General features: G+C 39.4%; 1 protein-coding gene across 1 annotated transcript; it reads right to left on the minus strand.

Moving 5' to 3' along the window:
- Positions 1-373: 373 nt before the first annotated feature.
- Positions 374-21,176, minus strand: LOC115601551 (transient receptor potential cation channel subfamily V member 6-like). Its single transcript, XM_030471723.1, has 15 exons — positions 21,046-21,176; positions 11,148-11,245; positions 10,525-10,647; positions 9,449-9,589; positions 9,041-9,139; positions 8,657-8,832; positions 7,667-7,813; positions 6,691-6,903; positions 6,279-6,365; positions 5,069-5,145; positions 4,612-4,777; positions 4,283-4,349; positions 3,100-3,368; positions 2,050-2,156; positions 374-647 (listed from the first exon to the last, which is right to left on the minus strand). Exons 1-15 carry the CDS (start codon positions 21,174-21,176, stop codon positions 374-376), a joined length of 2,175 nt encoding a protein of 724 aa, XP_030327583.1.
- Between the last annotated feature and the right edge of the window lie 4,079 nt (positions 21,177-25,255).

The raw sequence follows: 25,255 nt of genomic DNA on the forward strand, positions 1-25,255 counted from the left end.
ACAGTATGGGAGAAGGCTTACTGATCACTTCTTTGTAAATGGGTGAAATCTTGTTGCTGGCTTTTTTTGTTCACTTCTGTAGGGCATTACAAAGCATAAAAAACTAGCCAGACCTTAGCTCAACAAATCCACCAGTGTGGTGCAAATATCAGTGCAAGAGCAGAAAGTGTAGGGAGAGAAAAGACTGCATTCATATATCATAGCGTAGATGCCATGAACTGTTCATGAACTCTTCACCAGCAGAGTTCTTCAAGGCTAATGAACATGTGTAGCATGCTGGAACATGTATGAACAGCTGGAGAAGATAACTGCTGTGGCAAAAGTGATCTGTGTTGTGCTAAAAAAAAAAAAAAAAAAAAAAAGAAGAGGCTTCTTAGACATCATAGACCTCCTCTTCCATGGCATGACCACCCTCCTCACGAAGTTGGTGGAAGGTGTTACGCCTGAGGATCTCCCAGCCACGGTGAGAACTAGCCTTGGATGTGCTCCGTGACAATGACAGAGCAGACAGTTCCTTGTTGTATAGGATGTCCCTATTGATCTCCAGCTTTTCCAGACCTTTGTCATAGTTATCCTTATCCTGAGCCTTAAATGCTTCTGTATACCGCATCATCTTGTGTTTGATGGGATCGACCCTGTCTTCAACTCTGTAAGAGGATTAAAAAACATGAACTTAATGAAGTAGAAATATGCCAGTTTATCAACAAAACCAAGCAGCCACAAGCAGCAAGCCCCTCCCAAAAATATGCCTACTGACCTAGACATCCCAGAAAATCTATGCAGAAATAAGAAATCTTTTATAGGCACAGTGCTAGCAGCTACTATCATACAATTACCTCCTAGACCTTCATCCCTGTCATTGACTTCATTACCTTAACTGCCCATGGTTTACTGTTCTTTAACTCATTTCCCAGTCATGATTTACCCTTTCCATTCTTCCAGCTGTAAGCTATTGGCAGACCTACCCCACCTGACTCTAGCTCTAGATCCTTTGTACATATTCATCCATTTCCTTTGTTCTTGTGTTTCCTCCTCTGATACTCTGTGGCTGTTAGCCTCAGGATGTCACTCTTTTGCTGAACTTTCAACTGCTCCACTTCTTCCAGCCCTCCTCTACATTACTTTTAACATGTCTTCTGAAATACTGTCCCGCCTATATACAATGAATATGTATTCATACATGTAATCTGACAGAACTAGATCACCGCAACACTTTTCTCATAGAATCCAGTGAAGAATTGTTGCTGGGTTATTGCTTTTGCAATGTTATATTCTGCACCTTGGACAGATGATGTTGCATATTAGTACCAGTTTAGGTCTGCTTTTTCTGTCCAGCAAACCTAGAAATCCACAAGGTTCACTTCTCTGCCAAAACTTGCAGAAAGTCCTATTTCATAGAGCCACCACTACTCTCACTTCTGTCTTTATCAGCAAAAGATGATGCACGCGCCCCAGGTTTAATCTTTTCTCACCCTGGTATAAGTATTAATTCAAATCAGAAATAATGAGGAATCTAGTGTTATCTAGAATACAGATAGTTTGATATTTCAGTGCTTAAACTGAAATCCTGGACTTTGCCAGCTGATGCAGTCTTTGCAAAGAATAATATAGTTTATAGGTTTACATGAGAAAGAAATATTGCCTTTAATTATTCCTGTTTTGGTTTTCAATCGTCTGTAGTGCAGTTTGTTACTACTGAATGCCTACTGGATTTAATCTGCCTCTGCCACTTCATGCACCTAGTGGATAGGGACAGTCAACCAAGCACAGCAGTGAAGTTTTGTGATAGTCATTAGAAAAATTCAGGCCTTACAACCCACGCAGTTTCTGGGGTCGGTCTCCTGTGACTGCTGGATAAGAAAGCATCAGCTGATTTCACAAGAAATTGCACAGCAAAGATTTTTGAGGGGAACAGATTGGGATCTGTATTCTGGAAGGGAAGGACTCCAAACACTCCATATCAGGCCACTGGAAAGGCTCTTTTATAACATCTGCACCTTGGATTCTTCTTCTAGGATCCTTACATGCACACACTAGAAGAGAACTCACCTGAGATACCATCGATCCCCAAGCCCGTACTCCCGCCCACAGATCCCTGAGCGAGGCCAGAGACACCGTGGCAGTTTTCTCTCCAGCATAACAGTGGTAGCAACAACCTTTAGAATACAAACACCAACCAAACAAAACAAACAAACAAACAAGAAAGAACTCGGATGAATTAGAAAGAACTCTCTTTCAAAATGATCAATTTCATGAGTACTGACCCATTACCATACTTCGTTACATCTCCATACATAATGAAAAAACCTCTCAACTACTCTCAAAGCGTAGGGTAATTAATTTGCAAGCTAGGAAGAGGATAGTATTTATATATGCATTAACTGTTGTCAGAACTTACCAATGTGGCCACACAACTACATTTAACCACTTGACTTGATTTCCCACAGAAAAGGATTTCCTGCTGAGCAGCTATATAAATGATCTGGTTGATTTCTTTTGCTTTTTGAGCAAGAGCATCAGGCCAACTTTTCTTAATGGATCTAAAGATATTACTGACCTACTTGCAATCATTATCTTGCATTCTGTCTCACCTCAGCCAATCCCTATAATTACAATTAAAGTCTCAGTTACACAGAATGTGATTTGTAAAAAAATATGCAACTATAATTCTATTTAACAAGAGAGCTCATGTGTAGTGACCAAACAGCTAGGAAGATATAGGCTGGACAAAAAGGTTGAATGGGTTTCTAGCTGCTATTTGAAATAAAGTAGGAATACCCACAGAGCAAAGATATACTGTAAGACAGTTTCACATGGGAAGATGTGCAGAAGAGTAGTCTTGCACTTAGCCACTTCAGACTTATAGAAAGGATAAAAGAAATTTGGTGGCTGATGTACAGAAGCTGTAAAACAGAATTAAAAGAACATGGCTTATTGCATTAGCCCCTGAGAAAAGCGAAGGCCAGGGAAAGGTTTTAAAGTACTTCCTTTAGAGAATGGATGGCAGAGTAAGTAATTGCACTGTCTAGCACATTTTCCCTGAACAACTTTTGCCCTTCTTTATTAAAAGTGAACACTTTACCTCCTAAACTAGATTACCTGGGCTCTCCAGAGCTCATCCCGCTCATGGGCCACTCTCCAATGGGTGTCACCCATCATGGCAATTAGCAAGTTAAGCATAAGAAGCGTGGCAATGATGGCGAAGGCAAAGTATACCACACTGTACATAAAGGGCAGATCCACATCATAATTTGCAGGGCCATCAATGATAGTGAGGAACAGCTCAAAGGTGGTGAACAAGGACATGGGATAATTGTAGAACTGTCCAAGGTTTTCAGGGTTCTCTGTTTGGAAGATGATGTAAAAAGCTGGAGGAGAGCAGTGGGGGAAAAAAAAAAAGAGAGAGAAAGTTTAACAACAGGAATCACATTCCAAGAGCAGCAACAGGATCCTGTAAGGGATGCTGGGAACAAAAAGTGGTCTGGGAAACAGCTGCATGTGTTTCTATGCGAGTGCAGTACCCAGCATAAAAAGGGCAAATCTCTCACTAGAATCACTGAACTCCATTCTAGAATTACTCAATTATTTTATTGCCTTTGTTCTCAAAATAGTGATCTTTTCTTCTTCAAGGACATAATAAATCTGTGAATGTTAATCTCATTTTCCAAAGACAAGTATCATAAATGCAGTATGTTTATAAATCTCAACTTACATATGTGTGTGGAATTACATGGATTGTTCTTATTTCTATTACCCTAGAAAGAGCAAGAATTAAAAACTGAACTTGCATGAAGAGAAATCATATGAAAGTGACCTTACTCAAAGAAATAGAGGATATACATCATCACCAGCTTTGCCAGATAACTCAGAGGGCAACCTGAGAATAAATCAAAACCCACACACTTCATTCATACTAAAGAAGTTGGCAGGGCATTACTAACATGGAGATGTTGGCCACATGGAGGTGGCTGGTCTCGTCTCCCAAGTTACAAGTGATAGGACATGAGGAAATGGCTTCAAACTGTGCCAGGGGAGGTTTAAATTGGATATTAGGAAAAATTTCTTCCCCAAAGGGTGGTCAGGCATTAGAACAGGCTGTCCAGGGCAGTGGTGGAGTCACCGTCCCTGGAAGTGTTCACAAACCGTGTAGATGAGGCCCTTAGTGACATGGTTTAGTGGTGGCCTTGGCAGTGCTGGGGGAATGGTTGGACTTGATGATCTTAAAGGTCTTTTCTAACCTAGCTGCTTCTGTAATATTGCTGTCTTACTTTTGTAAACTCACCTGATGCAAAACCTAGTATCACCACAGCCATGAGCCAGCAAAAGCGCATAAGATCTCCAAATATCATCTGTCGAACAAAGACAGAACCATCATAACCCCCAACTGTCCCACCAAGTCACAATGCCATCCAATGTAAACCATTTTCCAGATTCTAAGACCATGAGTGGGCTAAAGAAAACTTCTGCACTAAAGAAAAAATGTGAAAGCCTCAAACCCTCTGTGCAAACAACACCTTGTCAATTTGCCATTAACGCTAGTCCTTTGCAGTCCTATCTGCAAAGAGGTGTCATGATGTGTGTAACAAGCCCATATCTGTTTGTGTCTTATACCTTCTGGATCATGATGGTAAAGGGTCCGAGCATCTGGAAGCCTCGTGCGAAGTACATGACATTGCACCATCCTAGCACCAGGGCAAAGGACATGGGCACCACCTCACCAGTTGTGCTGGTGAGACGCATCACCATGGTTACTAGAATCATGCAAGCATATGTGATGCTGCAAAGGAAGAAGAGACAGTGAAAAAAGTTCAGCAGAGGAATCTTACCCTCCTTTTTCTTTTATTTTCAAAAATTCCAAGACAGGCGCGTACAGCCACCAGCCCCAGAGGCAAAGAACTCTCAGCACTGACAACTCCAGATGTCCACTCACCTGGATCCCTACACATCAGCTGAGCCAATAAAAGAAATAAATCAAGAGAAGGAATACGCTAAAAGAATTGAGAAAGTGACTCATCTGGCAAAAGACAGCAATGGAGAAAATGAGATACTTCAAAAGTGGTGTACTTACACAATTATGTGGAAAGGCCCTCCTAGGATGGTTTGTCCAAAATATTTTGCCGCTCCAACTCTAAGGATATCTGGGATCTAAGAGAGACATCTTATTGACGTTTGGACTCAGATGAATTGCATTATACTATAAAATGTTGTGGTTATCACCAATATTCTCAGGATCTTGGGACCAGCTGCATCTGCTTTGCTAGTTCACAGATTGATTTCTATATTACTTTAAAAAAAAGAATGATTGAGTCGAGTGGACCACTCTTGGGATAGGACAGAGATCACTGGAAAATCTAAGAACACGTGGGCAGATCAAGAGACTTTGGTATGTGGCAGAGAGATGTTGCAGCACAGAGCTGTGAGCCTGAAGTTCATACAGATTACTGACAGAGACCAGACAAACAGCTGAGAGTCAGAAATTAAGACAAAAAGACCTTCTTGAGTTTGTTCTAATTCTCACTGTGTTAATTGTAGCATAGTCCCAAAGTCCTGACCAAACACAGGAAGAAGGACTTGTCTTTCCAGAACACATATGGGCAAAGAAAAACCTGTTTACAAGCCCCATTTTATTTCAGTTCTCCCTGGCATCGTCATTTGAGTTTTCTCAGATGAAAGTTTCAGTCTTCTTTTTCATATTATAATAAAATCAAGTGGGGGAGATATTTGTTTCCATTTAAATAACTTTGCCTTTTGTTTGAGAGAGAGAGTTCATGGTAAGGAGAACACTTCAACACGTCCACCTCAGAACTCTGGCTGAGTAAAGCTCCTGTTACAGATCCACACAGTCACTGATGTCCAATTATATATAAACTTTTCTGTGTATGCACAGAAATCACTTCATCCAGCACCCTTAAACACATGAGTATTTGGGGCTGGTAGGTGAAGAATCTCAAAGAATCTAATGCAACAGCTGGGATTCAGCTGGATCCACAGATGGTGCTAACAGAAACAGTGGCATTACCCTACAGATAGTATTTGAGATTGCAGCCAATCCTAATTGCTTCTTCCACACTTGGAATCTTACTAGTACTTTATCACAGTCTCTGTTTCATCCAACAGATACTGTTGACAGTGTCTATGGCCATAGACCCATATCAAAGTACTTAGACTAAGCAAATAACCCCTACACCAAGTTGTCAGCACAAACTCATGCCTATCTAAAAGTAAGTAAAATCTGTCCTGATGAAACTCAGAACTATAGAGCTCACCGTTTCTCTTACCTCAAGGATCAAAATTACTACAGCTCCAATGACTGTGATTAGCTCCCCCACCAGCCTCAGCTCATCTTCATAGGTCATATAGGATTCCTGATTAAAAAAAAGTGAATGGAAATTAAAATTAAATTTTAAAGGGAGTGAAAGGCAATTAAAAAGAGGATGGGGGAACGGAAGGCCCGCTGTTGGTATAATAAATATGAATAGGCCTGATGAGGCCACAGGAACCAGCCCAGGTCCAGCAACTGAGAACAGAGAGTTCATCATGTTTCTCACTGACAATGGTCAGCTGGCAGAAAGAGAGAAGGAAAGCTGCAATAGCTGGGAACTGGGAAAGAGTTGGGTTTTCCAGTTTAGTAGGTTAGATGAGAATTGCCTAGTGCTGCCTATGAGGCTCTGACTCCTATAGACACAGTACCTGCAGCATTTTCTGTACATAGATTGTATTGTCTCTGCTGCTTGTTTTGTTGCCTGTTCGGGGTTTCAGAGGTCGGTAGACGCAGCACATAGTGAAGCAGACCATGTAGAGTATATAGAATAAAGCCAGGAAACAGAAATAGGGACGACCATACAGATTCCACTTCAGGCTCACCAGCTCCTTCACGGGTGTTAGGTCCAAGATCTGGCGTGCCTGAGAAAGACAGAAAGAAGGAATTAACTGCCATAAGGGCATTTGTTTATAAGCAAAGTAAAAATACCTATAAGTAAAAAAAATTTGATAGATGGAAATAACATGAGATGGGGACGATTGTGCTAATTAAAGTGTCTTCTGGTTCATTTCCTGTCCTATTAGTGTTATTTAAGGTGATTACAACTGATGATAGGGTAGTGTCCCTTGAAAGACTTAAAGAGGTCTGTCTAAGCTTGCCATTACACTTTGCTATTTCGATTTTTAGTAATACTTTTACAAGTTTTTGAGCCTACAGCAGAGATTATTTGCCCACTGTCATTAAATGCAGGGAATGAGTGGTTTTAAAATGCACTCCAGTTTAGGATTTCTGAACACAGTCATGTCTCACAAGGATATTGTGAGAGTTAATCAGTATCACAGTTACAGAAAGCTACTTGCTAGAGCTACTGTAGAGGTACTTGTTACTGATACATTTGAGCCTGCTGAAAGAGACAACCATTTACTGAATCACACAATGTCATTTCCTGTAGCTTGCTCATGTTCTTTCAATCATCTTCAAGTTTCACACCTCAGAAGAAACTCTACATAAATCATCAGATGTAGCCAGATCATTAATAAGCTGCTACATTTTGTGTATTCCCTGCAGCACATGGTACAAAGTCCTTGCTCTATGGATACTATAAAAGATCTTGAACCTCCAAACTCGTCGTTCTTTTATAATCACCATGGTCTGCACATTGAAAGTGTTTCGTGCCCACAGTACCTCTCTCTTCTTGGTTGAGACAATGAGCTCAAGGAAGGACTGATCTTCAGCCCAGGAGTCAATCTCTGTGAGATCATAAAGAACAGTGGTCAAGGGGCCAAAGGACCAAAGATTGTGCTTCCGCTTCTGCATCAGGTATTGAAACATCTGAGGAGAAAAAAAAGGAGCTTGAAGATATCAGGAATTTTCCAGTATATAGTGTATTTGCAATGAGAACAAAGTTGTTAAAACCTATTAATTACAATGGATTTTCCTTGAACTTGGCAGTTGTAGTAGTTCTCATATCTCTCAGGAACAACTACAGCAGGTTAAGAAGTTGAAGAACTTTTCCATTTGATTACTAGCTCATGCTTGAGGTAAAGGATGAGTGCTTTTTACTTTAAATTCTAATCAAACTGCTAACATTATTTAACACAGTTATACATCCTGACAATAGATTTCATATGGAATTATATGTTGATCAGGAAAGAAAAATATCCTTTAAAATTTTTCTACAAGTTATCAGGAAAGAGGTGTTGCAAGGGGAATGATCCTATGCTTTGTAGGTCTACAGAACACTAAACACCTTTGTCTTTTTGTTAAGGGAAAGGATGAGAGTTTACGTTAAATACTGAGTTCTTGTCTATTAATAAATGTCTGTGCGTACCTGAAGAAGTTTCCCATGTGTCACATTTAGGGTAATGAAATCTAGACATCAAAGATAATAATTTCAGCTAGCCTTTGAAAAAAAAGAATGGGGGGGGTATGTATCTTTGTGTTAACACCTTTTCAACTCAAATGCTTCAAAAATTGAGTCAGAAGAGTTATTCTTTCAGCACTTGTTTCTTTAGTTAGGATAAAGAAATTTCTTATAAAGGATTTTCTTATAAAGGATTTGTTATGTGTCTTCTACCCTCTAAGAACATGCACAAACTCCCTTAGTCTGGATGATGTTATTTCAAGTTCTCCATTTCTCTTTTATATGGAAGCATCTGTGTCACAGAAACTCACCACGGTGTTACCCTCAACACCAGCCAGTTTGAATGGAGTAAGCCCCTCATTGTTAGGAACCAATTCAAGTGATCCTGGTCCCTCTTTGTTCCTGTCATAGGAGAGTATCAGGCTGTACATGTGACAGGCAAACGTCTTATTAGGTTGGAGAACCAGGATGTGAAGAACAGTGTTACCTATGAAGGAAGCAGACCAGATAAAGTATGTGGAACTGCCCAGCCTTGTGCAAAGACTGGCAATTGACTGATGGCTTTAATTTTCCTCACATCCCTCATCCCTCAGCCGTTTGTAATGAGAGAAAAATATGGGCATGCACAGATAACAGAATCTGATTTAAAGTGTCCATATACACTGTGTCCAATTCACTAGGCCCACAGCACATACCCAGATAATCTTGAGCTCTAATATCAGCTCCATGTTCAATGAGCAACTGTACAATTTCCTCATTTCCCACACAAGCAGCAAATGATAAAACATGCTCTCCTGCAAAGAAAGGAATGGGGAGAAACAACATTAAGAATCCAGGATAATTGAAATTAGATTATTTTAATGCAATATATATTTTTATATATGTGCAAATATTTACATCTGTATGATTTATATATTTCTGCAGTATTTACATATTCAGGTGGAGCATTACTCTCTGCTAAACGATGTGTGATTGATGACACTTGGAGACACGAGTCTTTGCTCAACCAGTTTAGAAGGGGACTAAAGCAAGCCTTTCATATATTCCCTCATCACTCTAGTGGTTCCCTTCCATAGCAGCAAGGGGAGAAGATAAGGCTGTACCAAAATAGAGAAGGTTCTGGGAGCTGCGCCTGAAGAAGTGACCAGTAGCCTGTGCTGTGCAGGCATTAGCTCCTCTCTTGAGTAAAGCCTTCACCAAGGTGATGTTTTGGTTCACTGCTGCAATGTGGAGAGCTGTCTGGCCTGTAAGACACAGAAATAAAACCTCACCTTCCAAGAAAGCAACTTCAGGCTAATCAGTATCCTGCAGTTCTCATTTCAGTTATGGTAAATCTAATGTTTTTGGGAGTGCACCCATAGTAGCTACATGACTTAGCTTTGAAGTTATCCCTGTTGTATGCAAAGGGTTGGAATACAGCTTTTCCAGTGATTCCATTCTACTTAAATCTTCTTATGAATTCACAAAAACTGACTTTACAACTTGGCAAAAAAAAAAAAAAAACCCAACAGGATGCCCTTTCTAGATTTTTGCTGGGGGAAAACAAGACATGCCACCCTCTTCCAGAAATTACACTGAAAGTCGTGTGACTGATTACGCTTTCCTTCATGGGACATGAAGACCAAGCGAAGACAAAGCTCCCAAAGAAGACTTACTCTAATCCTTCAAACTAGGTATTAGAATTTTTAAACCCCCATCATTAGTGGTTTCAAGATCCTGTCTGGCCTTTCTGTGTAGTCAATCAGAACCATCCTTTAAAAACCTGGCTCAGTCGAGACTCAAAAGCAGTGGCCACATTTTTTTCAATCCTGTTCTTCATCAACCAAAAACCTATTTTTCTCCTTTCAGACATGGTGTAGGGATCCCCTTTGTTACAAATGAGTATGCCAGAAAGTAAAATGTACATTTCCTTGAAATCCTACTATAGCAAACAGGCCCATATGTGGTTAAGGGTTTGGCAGTTACACATTTGCATGTTTGTACATGTGCGTGCTTGGGTTTAATATAATTCCACCTTCCACAAATGGTCAGGAGCTATTTGGATGTTGGTTTTGCTATGTAACAGTTCAGCGCTATGTTGAACCAGGAACAGTATAAGCTGCTTTCCTAAAAGTACAGATAGTACTTCCTCTCTCCCCCTGAAGAGAATCCTGCCCATCTTCCTTCCCTAAGATGTCACCTTCATAGAGCTCTGATGTCATCCTCTCATTGACAAGCTTGGGAGCTGCTTCCATCAGAGTCACTGCTGCCTCTATGTTATCATACAAGGCAGCTACATGAAGGGCGGTCTCCCCCACTGCACCTAGAAACAGTAGGAGAAGCATGTGGGTCATGTAGACAGTCAACTATATGTGATAAAAGCAGAAATTTACATATTGGGTTGGAGAACTATGGGAGTGCTAGTATCTCCTTGAGTACTGCCAGGTGCCGCCTCATAATACGACACGGTAACAGCCTCAAAACTACAGTCTCTGTCCTTAACTCCATCAAAATCTAAAAGCTGAGCAGAGACTTCACGTGTTTGTAAGTGACAGCAGACTCAGACATGGAGTGGATGAGCACACAGCGCTTCCACAAAAAAGGCCCATTCTAGCTGTAAACATCTAATCTTCCCATTCCTTTAGGGTTTGATGAGCTCTCCAAGTCAGAAAACTCACTTTGTTGCACAGCTGCTAACAAAGAGTTAAGTAGTTTGAGTTTGCTAAGGCAAATGTTTTAGAAAACTAACAAACATACTACTCTACTCATTGTAACAGACTCTTGCTTCCACAGAAAACCATTTGCTACAAATAATTGAGTTACCTCTCTGATAGATATCACATGTTCCATCAATGAGAAGTTTCCTAATGGCTGGGAGGTTGTTCTCTTTGGCAGCCTGGAGGAGTGGGGATTCCCAGATCCTATAGTCGAGAAAAAGTGGCTGATAAGGAATGCAGTCAAATAGATGGTGCCTTTCTCCAGAACTATCATGGTCTTTGCTTGAGATAGTATGTATCTTCAATATTTTCACTGAAAGATCAGTAATGCACACCTACCATTTGAGGTATGTTTTGAATGCAAAAAAAAAAAAAAAAAAAAGAAAAAGAACTGACACAAGCAAGTGTAGTTCTAAAAACCCAGGTAGTTCATCATCTCTTGACTTACTGACACTTAACCATTTGGTGGCAGCAAAGGGAAAGACAGGAGAAACGAATAATCAACTCCAGAATGTTTCTGGTTTACATATCCTACATGTAGAGGCACAGAAAACATCAAATGATGGGTCATATGATAACCCTCCTGCCAGTAGACTAGTCATCTCAGGAGCCAGAAAAAGCCAGTAGTTTTTTCACACAGCATCTGAATTACTCCAATAATGGATGGAAAAGAAAAAGCGCCAACAAGCATTCTCTCTGTATCGCAGCAATGCTTCCTAAGGTATAATTAAAATAATGAGCTCTGAATGTAGTTCCTCATCATACAAGTTATGAAGAAAAATTTGAAAGCTCAGTTACACTATTTTTTTCTCTTATGCTGAAAAAATTGAAGAATTGTTGCGAACTGAAGTGTATGCCAGTCCTGGGCATGCCATGGAGCAAGTGCCAGACTGAATGGTCACTTATAGTTGAAGAATGCCCTTGTGTCTTCCCTGAGCCTCTGGGTTATTTCCGTAGATCCTTTGAGGCTGATGAAGAACTTACAAGTACAGTCACCAAACTTCATTACAGCAAGATCCTTTGGTAGAAACAGTAGGTCAAGGGAGGTAATCCTCCCCCTTTGCTCAGCTCTGATAAGGCCATACCTAGATCCTTTTGTCCAGTTCTAGGATCCTCAGTACAAAGGACATATCGACCTGCTGAAGAAAGAGCAGCAAAAGGCCACAAAGATGATTGTGGGACTACAGTATCTGTCATACATGGAAAGGCTGAGAGAATTGGAACTTAGCCTGGAGAAGGTGCCATTCTTGCCAATGTGTATAAGTACCTGAAGCGATGGTGCAAAAAGTTACCTGCAACACCTGCTTGCTCAGCATCCAAATAAGCTTTGCCAGTGTTCAAAATAATGAGTTGGCCACCCAAAAATCACAAAAAATAGAACAAAATCTGCTAATTTGGGATATTTGTGTTATCCTCGAACATTTTCAGATTTATCTTTTAATTTATAAAACATGTCTTGAGAGGTTTTTTTTATTTTTGTTTTCATATGAATAAACAATTCTAAATAGCCCAAGTTCTGGAGCTAAAGATTTAAGAACACCCTCAAACCCAAAGAAACAGCCTACTTCTTATGAATTTCCAGTATGAAATAGAAATAGATTCCTCTCTCAAAATAGGGTAAGTTCAGTTTTAGATCTCTGTTCAGGTGCAAATTTTGTGCTTTCTCACACCTCTGCTTTCTTGTAGTGCAGATATTTAATTTGTTCTTAATTATCTAGTATGGCTCAGGCCACGCTGTTATCTGTGATGTGGAATAAGTCTAAGAAACACAGCAGAACAATGACAAAGTCAAGCTGATATGAACAAGGAGAATGTCAACCCTTCTTTTCCTATCAGCCCCAGTCTGCCCTTTCAGTACAGTGTAACAGCTGCCAATAGACTGGATGTTAGTCTCACACACACACACAAAAAAGCACGCGGGACAAATTCATTAGTCAAACCATATACCTGGAGATATATTCAATGCTTTCTCCTCGTGATGTCTCAGATTTTTTTCCTTGTATTCTGGTATTATTTAGTTACAAGATATATTATTTAGTTACAAGTTTGGGGGTACAGTTTATAGGCAAATACTACATAAAGCAATAGGCATTTTGCATTATGTGATGAGACTGATGTTAGAACATATTATCTATGAAAATAACTCTATCATAAGCCATAAGCAAACCCACACCAGAGAAAGAGGCAGAGAGAATATAAATGGCTCATTGCACAAAATGTTTTCTCAGAACTTGTGCTTATTAGGTATAGGATAATTTAACAATAAAACTATAGGAAAGCAGGAACATAGATTCTGTGGCTCACAGAAAGATGTATTTCTTGATTTAAATTAGTCTTCTGTGAACAATAGAATCTTGAAGAAAGAAAAATTATTTTATACACCATTATCTCTAGATTTAATCTACATGAAATGTGCAAGTTCTACACATTTTATATCAGAAAGATACTGACTCACTCACTTGAGAGAACTTGTGGGAAAAAGCAAAAGAAAAAATATCAGAATTATACAGATAAATAGGAATCATCTGAATAAGTGTAAATTAATGGGCATGGGCTACAAATAATAAAAGTAACTAAACATTATAGCTATCATTCCATAAAAGGAGCATTTCCTGTCACCAACAGCACCCCGTTATCTAAGTCACTAGAAATTAGACTAGAAAAACAGTGATGAACAGAGGAGAAATAAAAACATTCAGAATGTAAAGAACCGTCCTGAACAAACAAGGGAGCTGTTCTGAGGTATTTGTAAGTGTCCTTCAAACTCTTTGCCTTGCTGCTTTGAGAAGAATTCTCTTACATGTCAGCTGCATTAGTTGCTAATTACAAGATGATTTGCTAAGAACATCGCATCTAAGATAAACAGGAACAAAATAAACTGTAGCTCTGAGCAAAAGTTGTAAGATTCAGTAGCAGTAAAGCAAGTTTGTCACCTCTGCCATTATTTTGGCTGAGAAAAACACTGTCTTCTTGGAGATTGTCAAGTTTCAGAGGCAGGAAGTGGAAAGGAGGTGGCATTTCAATAGTATAAACAATGCTACAATTAATATGTTGATGCTTTGTGTGGTAGGCCTTTATCCCTCAAATGACCTCAGGGAGGACAAAGGATTGAGTAAGATATAGTGTGGGAGGACACAAACAAAATACCTTTCTCACAAAATTCTCCAAAGCCCTTGTAAACAACTAAATAACTTAAAAGCCCACTAAGAGGGAGACACCTAATAACTACCATTCACAGCTTTCAGAAATTTAGGGCAAAATTGTCAAGCCTTTCTACTTACTGTAGGAACCTCCAACTGGGCTTGAAGAATCAGAGAGCGCAGGCCAAACAGCAAGCTGGTGAAGAACCCAGAAGCATTGATAAATGTCATGGCACACTGCCTCTGATGCCTTAAGGGGCCATGACTTACATGTTTATATCATATGCTTTTACTCTAATTCAATTTTCTGTCCCATAATTGCAAAAACATTTTACTCTCATTTAAAACATATCATTACAATTATAAACTCATTTTTAATACATTACAGCAATGTAGTGAGCATATAAATGTTAACTACTAGGTGAGACAAAGTCACTAATATAAAAAAGTAAAAAAAAGTCACCTGAATCTAGATCCTTCAAAGCATTGTAATTTCTTTAAGTTCTGGACATTTAACCAATTTTATTCTTGACCTATCAAACACAGCATGAATTTTACTTTTTACAACTCTATTTCCTGTGCATCAAAGCAGCAGCAGGTAAAATCTGTAAGAGTCTCTTAACAGAGCTGACTACAGTAGATGCTTCATTTTCACAGAGTGCCATTATGTCACTGGATGGAGGGGGTGGCTTTCAGAGATTTATTCAGCTGAGACCTATTTAGACACTCTGAGAAGATAATTCAGTACACCTAAGTTAAGCTCTGGTTCGAAATCATTCCCTTCATCAGCTATGGAGTCAAGGGACACTAAACTACTAATTTAGCCACGTAAGTTAGGTCTGGTATCACTAGGCAGTACTGATGTTGCCTTACAGGATCAGTTTAGGATAAGCACAGCTACCTAGCTAACCAGTAGTTCTCATGAGCTATGAAAACCACAATACTATTTACCCAGAAGTGCTTCTGGGTTCTTCTTACTGAGCTAAGTAACATAGCTATGTTGAAGCACTTAGAAAACCTTGATCTTGCATTACTATCAGCCAGTATTCTTAACTGGTGATTCAATGATATGCTCAGGAAGCTGTGAACTGCTTTTCAATATAGGTGACGACAAAGTCAGGAACACCCCAAAATCCATTGTGAAACAAAGAGAAGTTAGAATGTAGGTCAGATTCTGACTGAAGGAGTCACGTAAAACAGTTTTAAACAAGGTTAAGAATTTCACAAGCACTTTCTGCTGGTAATATGTACCCTTTTGGATTTACAGCTTCTTAAGCACTTCCTTTGGAGTGCATCCTGCTCTTTTGAAGAGCTAAAGAATGCAATGACAAGTCCATAAGTCTTAACTCTGTTATAAAAAAAAAAAGAATTTGGATTTATGGGATTATTCTTTTAAAACAAGGAAATACGTTAAATATGTGAACTATCTGGACAACAACCAATCTGAAGCTTCTTTTCCAAGACTGAGCTCACCAGAGATGTGACAGAGCATCTCTTTCTCTTCTTTTCTTCCCTTCCCACATTCTATTACTTGAGTCGTTCACTGTAGGGAATTTTCCTATTGTTTGCTCTAGTTTAAGTTTGGCATCTGCTAGCTTCATGCTTTATCCCCATGGCTATGTCAGTTACTGAGGGTCTAAAGCAATTCTTTTTGTGTGAGTTATAAATTCATCAGCAGGATACTATTTCAGCTTTCTTTTCTTTCCCCGTTGTGGTGCTCAGAATATCCATGCTCAATAAATCATCATGAAATCACCATCTTCTCCCTCCCTTCTGCTAGTATGTTTATGTAAATGTGTGCTAGAAGTCAGGAGAGCAGAGGAGTGCTCAAAGGAAGCTCACCAGCCAGAAAGAGGATCAAAGCAATCACCTAACAAGATGCTAAAGAATGAGTTAGGAAGTAATTGCACAAATTGAAAAGGAGACAAGTAACAGGGGCTTGGACAATCAACAGGGTCAGCAAATTTCTTCAGCACTGACTGAAAGACTCAGCAAATTAACTGGAACCTCTTGTGTGTGTATGTTGAAGCTTCTTCACCTTAAACAAAGCTTCTCTGGAAATTAACAGGTTACTCATTGCCAATACTACTAGACAAGAAACTGATACGGAAGTCTTATCCCTTATTCCTTTAGCTATCTACCACACTAAGCACCAGAAATCTTGCTCAGTCTCTTCCAGCAGGGCAATCTCCTTGCGTTAATCTCATTTTTTTAATTCTGGATCTGAGACCATTCAAGAATAATGTCAACTAGAACTGGACCAACCCTTCAGCAGATGTTAGTTATCATTTATTATCATTGAGTTTTTCATAAAACAGATCCTCTGAAGCATAACCTAATCCTGCATCAAAACTTCCAACCTTCCTCAATAGAGATTTTCTTGCAGTTTTATTCTAGGTTGTGTTCCTCACCCTGTGTCTAATTATTTTAACAGATTTTTCATTTCCAGTGGTTTATTTTTCAGGGCACAAATTTCATGTTTGCTTCTTCACAAGGAAAACTATAGCCAAGTTTAAGAAAGCAAATAGCTTCCTAAATCTGAGCCCTAAGCCACATCTTAGGCACTGAGTTCAGATGTGTGTATGTCTGTACATTGTTGGGGAAATCTGAGTTCTGGAGGACCTTTACACTTGTGACTTTAAGGAATTTTATTTTCCATTATTAGACTCAAAACTTTCATTAGGATGAAGGTATAAAGCGTAAGAAAAGATCAGAAATACTGCCAGTGATGCCTGCCTTTAGCTTTATTTTACATGCCACAGCAGAGTTTCCCCACAGGCTGTTATCTGCATCTTGACTACTTAGAACTACTTATTGAAATATATTACAAAGGAAGTGGCGGAATTGGGAGCAGACATTTTTATTTCACTGTCATCTCCGGGAGCAAAGGAACTGACATACTTGTGGATTTTAAGAAAGGACAGTCCCATGTTAATTTGTGCACTGAAATTCAGTAATGTTGTTTAAACAAACGGTGGTGTCACCAAAATACAGTGACATCTCTAATTCACTACCAGCTTGAGAAAGATTTATCTAGAAGCTGAAAGCTCTCTGTGTCCCTGTACAACTCTTAAGTATCCTGATTTCAGCTATAGTAGAGTTAATTCTCTTCCTAGTAGCTGGTGCAGTGCTGTGTTTCAGCTTTAGTCTTGAGGATAACACTGATAACACACCGATGGTTTAGTTGTTGCTCAGTTGTGCTTACCCTGATCAAGGACTTCTCAGTCTCTCTCATTCTGCCAGCGAGGAGGGGCACAGGAAGCTGGGAGGAAGCAGACACAGGACACCTGACCCAAACTAGCCAAAGGGGTAATTCCATCCCAGAACACATCATGCCCAGTATATAAACTGAGGGGAATTACTGGAAGGGACCGATCACAGTTCAGGTCACTTTACCAGCATTAGGCTGAGCTACTTTTTATTTGTGCCATGTTTATTTTCAGGGTAAGCAAAGCACTTTGCTGATATGCCTGTGAGAGTAAACAGCCACTAAACACCTGGAAACTAAAAGGGGTCCAAAGTTTTTATTGCAACATTTTTTGAATGACCATAGCGTTCTGCAAGTTATGCAGGTTTTCTCAAGCACCTCCAATGCATTATTTCTCAAAGCAGTTTTATATTGTCAATTAATGTGTAACAATGCTTTGGTTTTATTTTTGTTAATGTACCACTCAAATGTTTTATTGTCATTAGAATAATTAAGCCTCAGACCATGCCATGAAGGCCAGCTGGTACCAGTAATCCCTAAGCAGCAGCTGGGAGAGAGGAGACACACAGAATATAGATTATTTATCGATCAAAGTTACTAAGGCAGGCAATAGCAGAAAGACGAGTATAACATGTCTCAGATCCGTGTACGCACTTGCTCTAATTTATTTATTAGGGTTTTTTTTATGAAAAGTCCAGCTCTCATATAGTAGGATTTATAAAATTAGATTCTAAGGAGATAAACCTCTTCCTCTGAAGGCCAGACTTACAGAAATAAAGCAATGGCTCTTCTAATTTCTGGAGGATCTATTAGACTGTGACAGGCATGTGATTCCTGCTCCTCTGTGACAGACCAGGATTTTCATAGGTATTTATCATTTTGTTCCCCATGATTATGAACTATGTTGGGGTTTTATGTTTGTATTCTCCAGGCTATATAGATCCCAGAGTTTATGCCCAAAAATAATACTAGAAAAGATGCACGAGATGTGATCAGTGTCTCTGAGACTCCACACTGACCTACAGGCTGTTTAAATAAAGAGTTTTGAACAGAAAGAAACCAGCAGAGTAAGGCAAAATAAACTCAAAGTCCTCTTTAATTATGAGATCAACTGCTAATAAGATTAAAAGAACTATTACACATGAAGAAAGAGAACAAACAGCAACTCCAGTGAAGGTGAGAATAACAAAAGGAGTTAGCTTTCAGGTACAGTCATCACCAACTGTAGGACAGAAAAAAGCACTGTTCTCTTGCAGACTTTCTGTGTGTAGTCAGAGCAAACTAGTTACTAAGTAGTAATGTATTTACCACTACCTTTCAATAAGATAATAGTAGAATTTAATTGCTATTTATTACTGTGTATAGTCCAGCACCTTTAACACTGAGAAGAACTCAAGCTGAAGCCACAACACCACAATTCCACACAACAAAATGACAGGATGATGTAAAAGCCCTCTTGTCTTACAACAATTTTTTCACAGAAGCAAAGGTTTTGTAAGAGTAGTTCCCATATACAAGTCACCATAGGTTTTCCTGGTATGTGTTTCTTTCTGTACGTAATTAAGAATGTGAGAACAATAAAACTGATTCCAGTCTTCTGGAAGATTTTCATTTTCTTTCTCCTCAAACTCTGAGTATCTCTGAGGACAAGAAAGGAAAGGAAAGAGTGGGATAATAACAGGCAGAAATGGTCCTGTCCCTCTCTGGAAAAGAGTATCCATATATTGGCACTATATAATTTCTGACTGAATACCAGACACTAATTTACATTAGTTGAAAGTTGTAGGAAACATACAGACCTAAACCAGCAGGGAACAGTTGTGTCCCCATGCAACCCTGATTTCACAGACAGTGATATTGTATATACTACATGTGTTGTTACATGGAGTTTTATGAAGAAACAAGAAATGTTAGTTTTGGGGAGCACTGGGGTTGCACCATACTGCTCTAAGAGAAGTTTACGGAGAAGGGTCAATATGTCTAACAGTTTTTCTGTTTTCCTCTATCATTAGCAACACACAAGATGTGTGTGGGCCTGCAGCACATGACTAATAAGGATTGCCAAGCAAAGGTTGGATAGCAATCAAATAGCAGCCTCTCTGAAAGGAAGCAATGAAAAGGAAGGAGCCAAATCCTTCTTGGTAACAGCACACGGTAAAATAAGGGGCTACAGCATCAAATGATGATTTTGGAGTTTCAGGATGAACATTTGGAAAAACCCCTTTTTCAGTAGGTTACTATGACACTGTAGTGTGTATCTGAAGGTGTGGTAGAATCTCTGTCCCGGGAGGCTTTCAGGACTGAGCTAGACAAAGCCAAAGCAATGTGATCTATTGCTGGCAATAGTCCAGCTTCAAGTGGGAGGTTAGATAGGGACCTCCAGATGCCCCTTCCACATATCTATGACTTAAAAATGTGAAGATAATGTTATAATTATAAAAATATTACTATATTTAGACTTTTGTACACATTCATTTGGATATTACAGAATCTGCTGAAAGCTTATTTTTCAGTTATCTGTGATGCTTCTCATGAGCATTCTATGGAAACACTATTGTTCCCACTATCCCTCCCATTTTAAGTGTGTTTAAGACCCACTTTCCTGAAGTAAAATGGAACAGGCTCTTGTTATTTGGTTAGAAGTTAGATGATATATGTAAGTTCTTTCCTTAAAAACGTATGTACATTTGTCCCTCTTAAGGCACTTTCCTACTTATTTCTATGCATGTATGTGTGTATACATACATACATATTTATGGGTAGATCGATAGATAGATATTGTCCCACGCAACTACCTTTTTGTCCCCAGAGATGTTCAGAGTTTTGTGAGGAAAAAAATAACCAAATCTTACCAGGGACTGGAAGCAATTTGTTACTTGAGTGCTCCAGTGTTTGCACATGCAGAAATGACAAGCAACAATGAAAAACAGATGCAGCTGGATTTCCATGAATGCTCCTGCACTACTGTGTGTGGAGGGAGCAATCCTGCACAGCAGTAACAATCAACCTAGATTCAATATTTACATGTGAAGACACAGGTAATCTTCTTGATAATGCAAGGTCTAAGAGCTGTCACTGTACACGTTGACACCCAGGCTATGGGGGCGAGAAACAGCAGTCCAACCCAGGAAGTGCCTGACCACCAGAATGTGGAACAACATGAAGTCCACTCTATCCTATAGTAAAGACAGCTTTTAGAGATAGAGAAAGCACAATCCTTGCAACATACCCAGTATTTCAGCTAACTGCAGTACGTCCCACACACCCTTAATAATAATTAAAAACAAAAAAACCCCAAGCAAAGCCAACAACAACAAACACACACAAACAAACAAACTCAAACCAAACCCTTCTGCATTTTCTTGTAAGCTTTACCAATGAAGCAGGAAAGACAAAAGTACATTATTAATTTGTGACTGAAGTCCTGCACTCAGGGTAATTCAATTGCAACCTAGTAAACCCACCTGTGAAAGCAGATAAGATTGGAACTCCAGAAGCATTCCACCTTGAAAGAAGAAATCTGATACAGAAAAGTGCTCCAGGGTTGTTTAAAGTTTATCTACTGGCAGAAAAGCCTAAGGGAAAAGACTGAGAATCAGCTACAGGGAGAGAGCAGCAGAAGAAAGGGAAGACAAAAAGGCTGAAATGCACTGTACCTTTTCTGCTGCAGTAAGTAGATTTCATCCAGATGTTTATCCCAGGATTTTTTGCCTTGCAACTTTTGACTTAGTCCATTCCAGATCCGGAAATAAAAGGGTTTGCTATCCTCCAATAAAGGTACCCCCATAGCACGTCCCTTTTTCTTTCTTACCTAGCTGCCTGAAAGCCAACAATCCCCACTTTGAAAGAAGTCAGGGAAGGCTCACTGCAAGTCAGCACTTCTCAGCCCGAGTCTGTTGCTTACAAAGGAGATTGTCCATCAGCTGCATCACCTGATCAAAGTACATGTAAAAACACAAAATAAATTCCCTTGTCCCTAGCAGACCATACCTTGAGCCTCGTCAAGAATTTAGTTTCCAAAATAGCCCAACCCAGAGGTGTGTCTGATTTAGAAGCAGCTCACCAGCAGCCTACCCCTCACAGAGACCCTATACTGCCCTGAAGAATTAATACAGCATCATGTCCTAGGCTTCTAGCATTTCATTTCAGAACTTTGAAGTTATCATCCTCCTTATGTCCTATGCTTCTAGTATTTCATTTCAGAATTTAGAATTAATAATCCTCCTTATGTATCTCTGAATTCCTCTGGAAAGCAACATGTAAGCAATTTTGAAATAGACAGCTGAACAAGTCAGGCAAAACACCTTTAAGGTGAGTGAACATGTGGGAACGTGTCCCAGAAGACACTGTGCTCTGGGAAGGTAGTATAGAGGAGGACACACCTCCACCCTAACTGTCTGCAAATCCCATTAAAGAAATTATCATTACAGACTCCACCTTTTCTACGTCAAACAAAATCACCTTTACTTCACAAGTTGGGAGAAGAGTTTCTGTAGATTAATGTGTAAACTTTGTATATTTCATTTTCCCTTAATGTTCTACAGTCTCTCATTTTCTCTCCACATTTATTCACATTTCTTCCAGAAAAGCTTATTTAGGAAAAGGAATGAAAATTAACAAAAGCCAGTTTTTGGTAAGGAAGAACACCATCAAGGTCATGTGGGGGGAGTCTGCAAAGTAGTAGACAAAAAAATCCAAATGAAGAGGGAAGACATCCTTCTTCTTGTGAAGAAGCTGGAAGCTACATGGGATCAAAAAAAACCAACAAAGCTCCTAGCATCTGATCTTCTTTCCTTAAAGGCTTCTCCTAATATTTTTCATCCTGAATCAACAGAAATGTCCCTTCACTCTTACTCCTGGAGTAAGTGGAAAAGGATTCTGGTCAGGGTGCCTGTACCTAGGCAGAATCAGTAGGCAAGGGAGTAAAGTATGTAACGCAATACAGCTGAGCCATCTCTTTGAAACTTCTGGTTTATTTAGAGGTTACTTAAACTTATCAAACCAGAATTCACACCCAAACTTCTGTAAACTCATGATGCATCTTATCCTATAAAAACTTAAATCACCACATAGAAAAAACAGTGCTATAAGGCAAACTGGAGGAATCATATCCAAAAATGTAAGATTTACTGGATTGTCCTGTTCTAGGAGGAAGTTAAACTGTCATAATGGGAAAAATGTATTAGTTGCTACATTGAGAGGTCCAAGTACACCACCAGCTAGATATGAGCAAAATGTGAGGGGTTTTTAATAATATCTATAATGTATCCCTCCTAACATTCTTGAGGAGGGACGCACTCAAAGTTGAGAAAGGTATTTAGACACTGAAGTGTTAAGTGCCTGTGATAAACAAACACAATCTCTATTTTCCTGGGCTGTTCTCCCAGGCAGAGAATACTTTCGGCTGTCTCTCCAAGGAGTAAGAGCCCTAGAAGGCTGATATCCACAGGACAAACAAGCGGTGACATATTTGTCTTTTCTGGGCAGCAGTGCTACTGCCACCCAGACAGCAGCTGTAAGGTATCAGAAGTCAGACAGCATGCTGAGGAGAGAGTTCTCAGCTAGCCATGAGGGCAACAGCAGCTGACCAGACTGCAAACCAGTACTTCACGTGAACTGTCCACATTGTTGAGGGGGGTCTATTACAACTCTCATTATAGCTTCAGATTGCAGTAAATCTGTCTCAATAGTTTTCCTTTACCCACTTGGATGGATACAAAGTCTTAATTCTGCAAAAGAGTATTTTCTTGTAACTCGGGATAGAGGAAATTTTCAAAGGTAATAGCATTCAGAGATGAAAGATGGATGAAATATGTAAGAATGTTGCATAGAATGAAGTATCTTTATCAGATCATGGTCATATCTTATAAGCAGTGTTGGGCTTTCAGTCTAGCAGGAGGCTGTAAGCAGTTTTTTGAAAACACATATATAGGACCTGATAAGGCCTAGTAGTTGAGGAGTGCATTGTAAGTATATACAGTTTTGGTGTATGTGGTTTTCCACATACCTGATATTTACTCTTAGCTCTTTGGGTCCCTTTCCATGTCTCTCAAGTCATACTATAACTCTGGCTCCTAGCCCTCATTCTCAAGGCCTACCTTTATCTCCTGACATTATTCTAGCTCTACCTGTTCCTTGTTCCAGATTCCTACTGCAATTAGGGTTTTTATCCTGGCTGCCATTGATGCCCTTTCCTGGTGTGTGTCTTGACTTCTCTTGTTTATGATGGGCTGATTCTAACTGACCTGATTCCAGGAATCTCTTGATTTCAGCTTGGCCCTATGTAACAAATATGGCAGCTGATGTCAAAATCTCCTTACACACACTTTCTCTCCTATATCCATAGGTCATGAGTAGCAACGTAAGCATGAAGAAATACAAAGCACAACCTGGCTGAATGTGTTATTACGCCACAGTGTCTAACAACAAAAAAATTAGGAGTAGACTAGCAATGATTGCACGATGTTGGTTCTGTGCAGTTAAGTCACTCCATGGTTCTAGAGGATTTATCAATATTGCATAGCACAGTTAGGATGTGCTGCCCTTCACAGAGTGACAGAAACTGTGTAAGTAAGCCAGTATGTGGAAATACTTCAGAAACAACCAAGGAATTCCTATTTTCATCTGCCTGCTATACAAATACAACAGAATAAGAAAGCTACTTTAGCCACTGGGGATTGTGACCTTGCCAGAGACACTACTCTACACTTTTTTATAGTGCACTGAATTTGTTTTAGGCGAGCCTAGGCTAAAAATCTCCACCACAATAGCATAAATCTGAATATGAAAGAACTGACTTTTGGTGACCTTGGAATTTAAGTTAGCCTTTTCCAGCAATATGCCCAAAAAGGAAAAATTATTACAGAAAAATCATAGTAAAAGACTACAGGAAAATTTTCTACATGATCTCCAGCTTTCTTTTCATCCCAGCCACATCTTCAGTTCCTTCTTTCTTTTAAACATAAACCAAAATGGCTACTTCCAGGCCTATTATAAAAGTAATTTCAGTGCTAATGTAGAGACAGACATAATTTGCACAGTACGTGTCATGGATTCTTTTCCTTCTTAATGGCCCTGACCCTTACATTCCATGATGTCACAAAACTCCTGTTAACCTTCCCGGGAATTTTGAGTGCTGAAGGTATGTAGGATTGAATCCAATGTGCTTATCTGGTGACAAATCAGGATGGGAGTGCATGTTCTTTTTTCTCTTTACGCTTTTTGCTTTCAGTTTCTATGGGGAGGGAGGGAATTGCAAGATCTGTGTGATAGATTTACTGCAAAGATTAAAGTGTAATCCTAGTCTGACAAAATCCATGAGAATGTGAACTGCAATTCACAGGAAATGGAGAAGATAAAATGCACTGTAAAAGTGAAGATGCCTGTTGGACCTGAAGAGAAATTATATTAGCTGCACATGGTAGAAGTCCCCAATTTTTATCTTCTGGAAAGATTTTAAAGTTTTCTGTTAACCACAGCAAAGTATGTAATGAACGGTATCAAGAAAAATTACACCAAGTTGCTTTCAAAGAGCAAGGAAAGAAAGGGAAATCAACTTATTACGATGAAATGGAAATTCTCTTCTACATTTGCCTTCCAAATTTACCCCCAAATCCATGTTGAGCATCTGGTAGACAAATAAAATAGCATAATTAGATGCTTAGCACATCTTCAGAGCACTGTACAGCCACTGATTAGCCGTGTTGTCTTGGCTAACATATAGTCAACCCAAGTTTTCTATGTCAGAGGTACGTATTAACCCTACACTTCTGCTTGGACAAAATTTCAACACAAAGATTTGCTTCTTTTGCTGTGTTAGGGACAGCATTAGAGCCACAAGCTGCCAGGCCATTTGAGAAGCTTTTA

The sequence above is a fragment of the Strigops habroptila genome, chromosome 2, assembly GCF_004027225.2.
Source record: "Strigops habroptila isolate Jane chromosome 2, bStrHab1.2.pri, whole genome shotgun sequence".
In the NCBI taxonomy this organism is placed as follows: Eukaryota; Metazoa; Chordata; class Aves; order Psittaciformes; family Psittacidae; genus Strigops; species Strigops habroptila.

Excerpts from the sequence above, each read along its gene's own strand:
- LOC115601551 (XM_030471723.1), bottom strand. The coding sequence starts at position 21,176 with ATGGGGGTACCTTTATTGGAGGATAGCAAACCCTTTTATTTCCGGATC. Across the intron at positions 9,590-10,524 it reads GACATCAGAGCTCTATGAAG|GCCAGACAGCTCTCCACATT; the intron begins GTGACATCTTAG and ends TGTGTCTTACAG. Across the intron at positions 5,146-6,278 it reads TAGTAATTTTGATCCTTGAG|ATCCCAGATATCCTTAGAGT; the intron begins GTAAGAGAAACG and ends TGTCTCTCTTAG.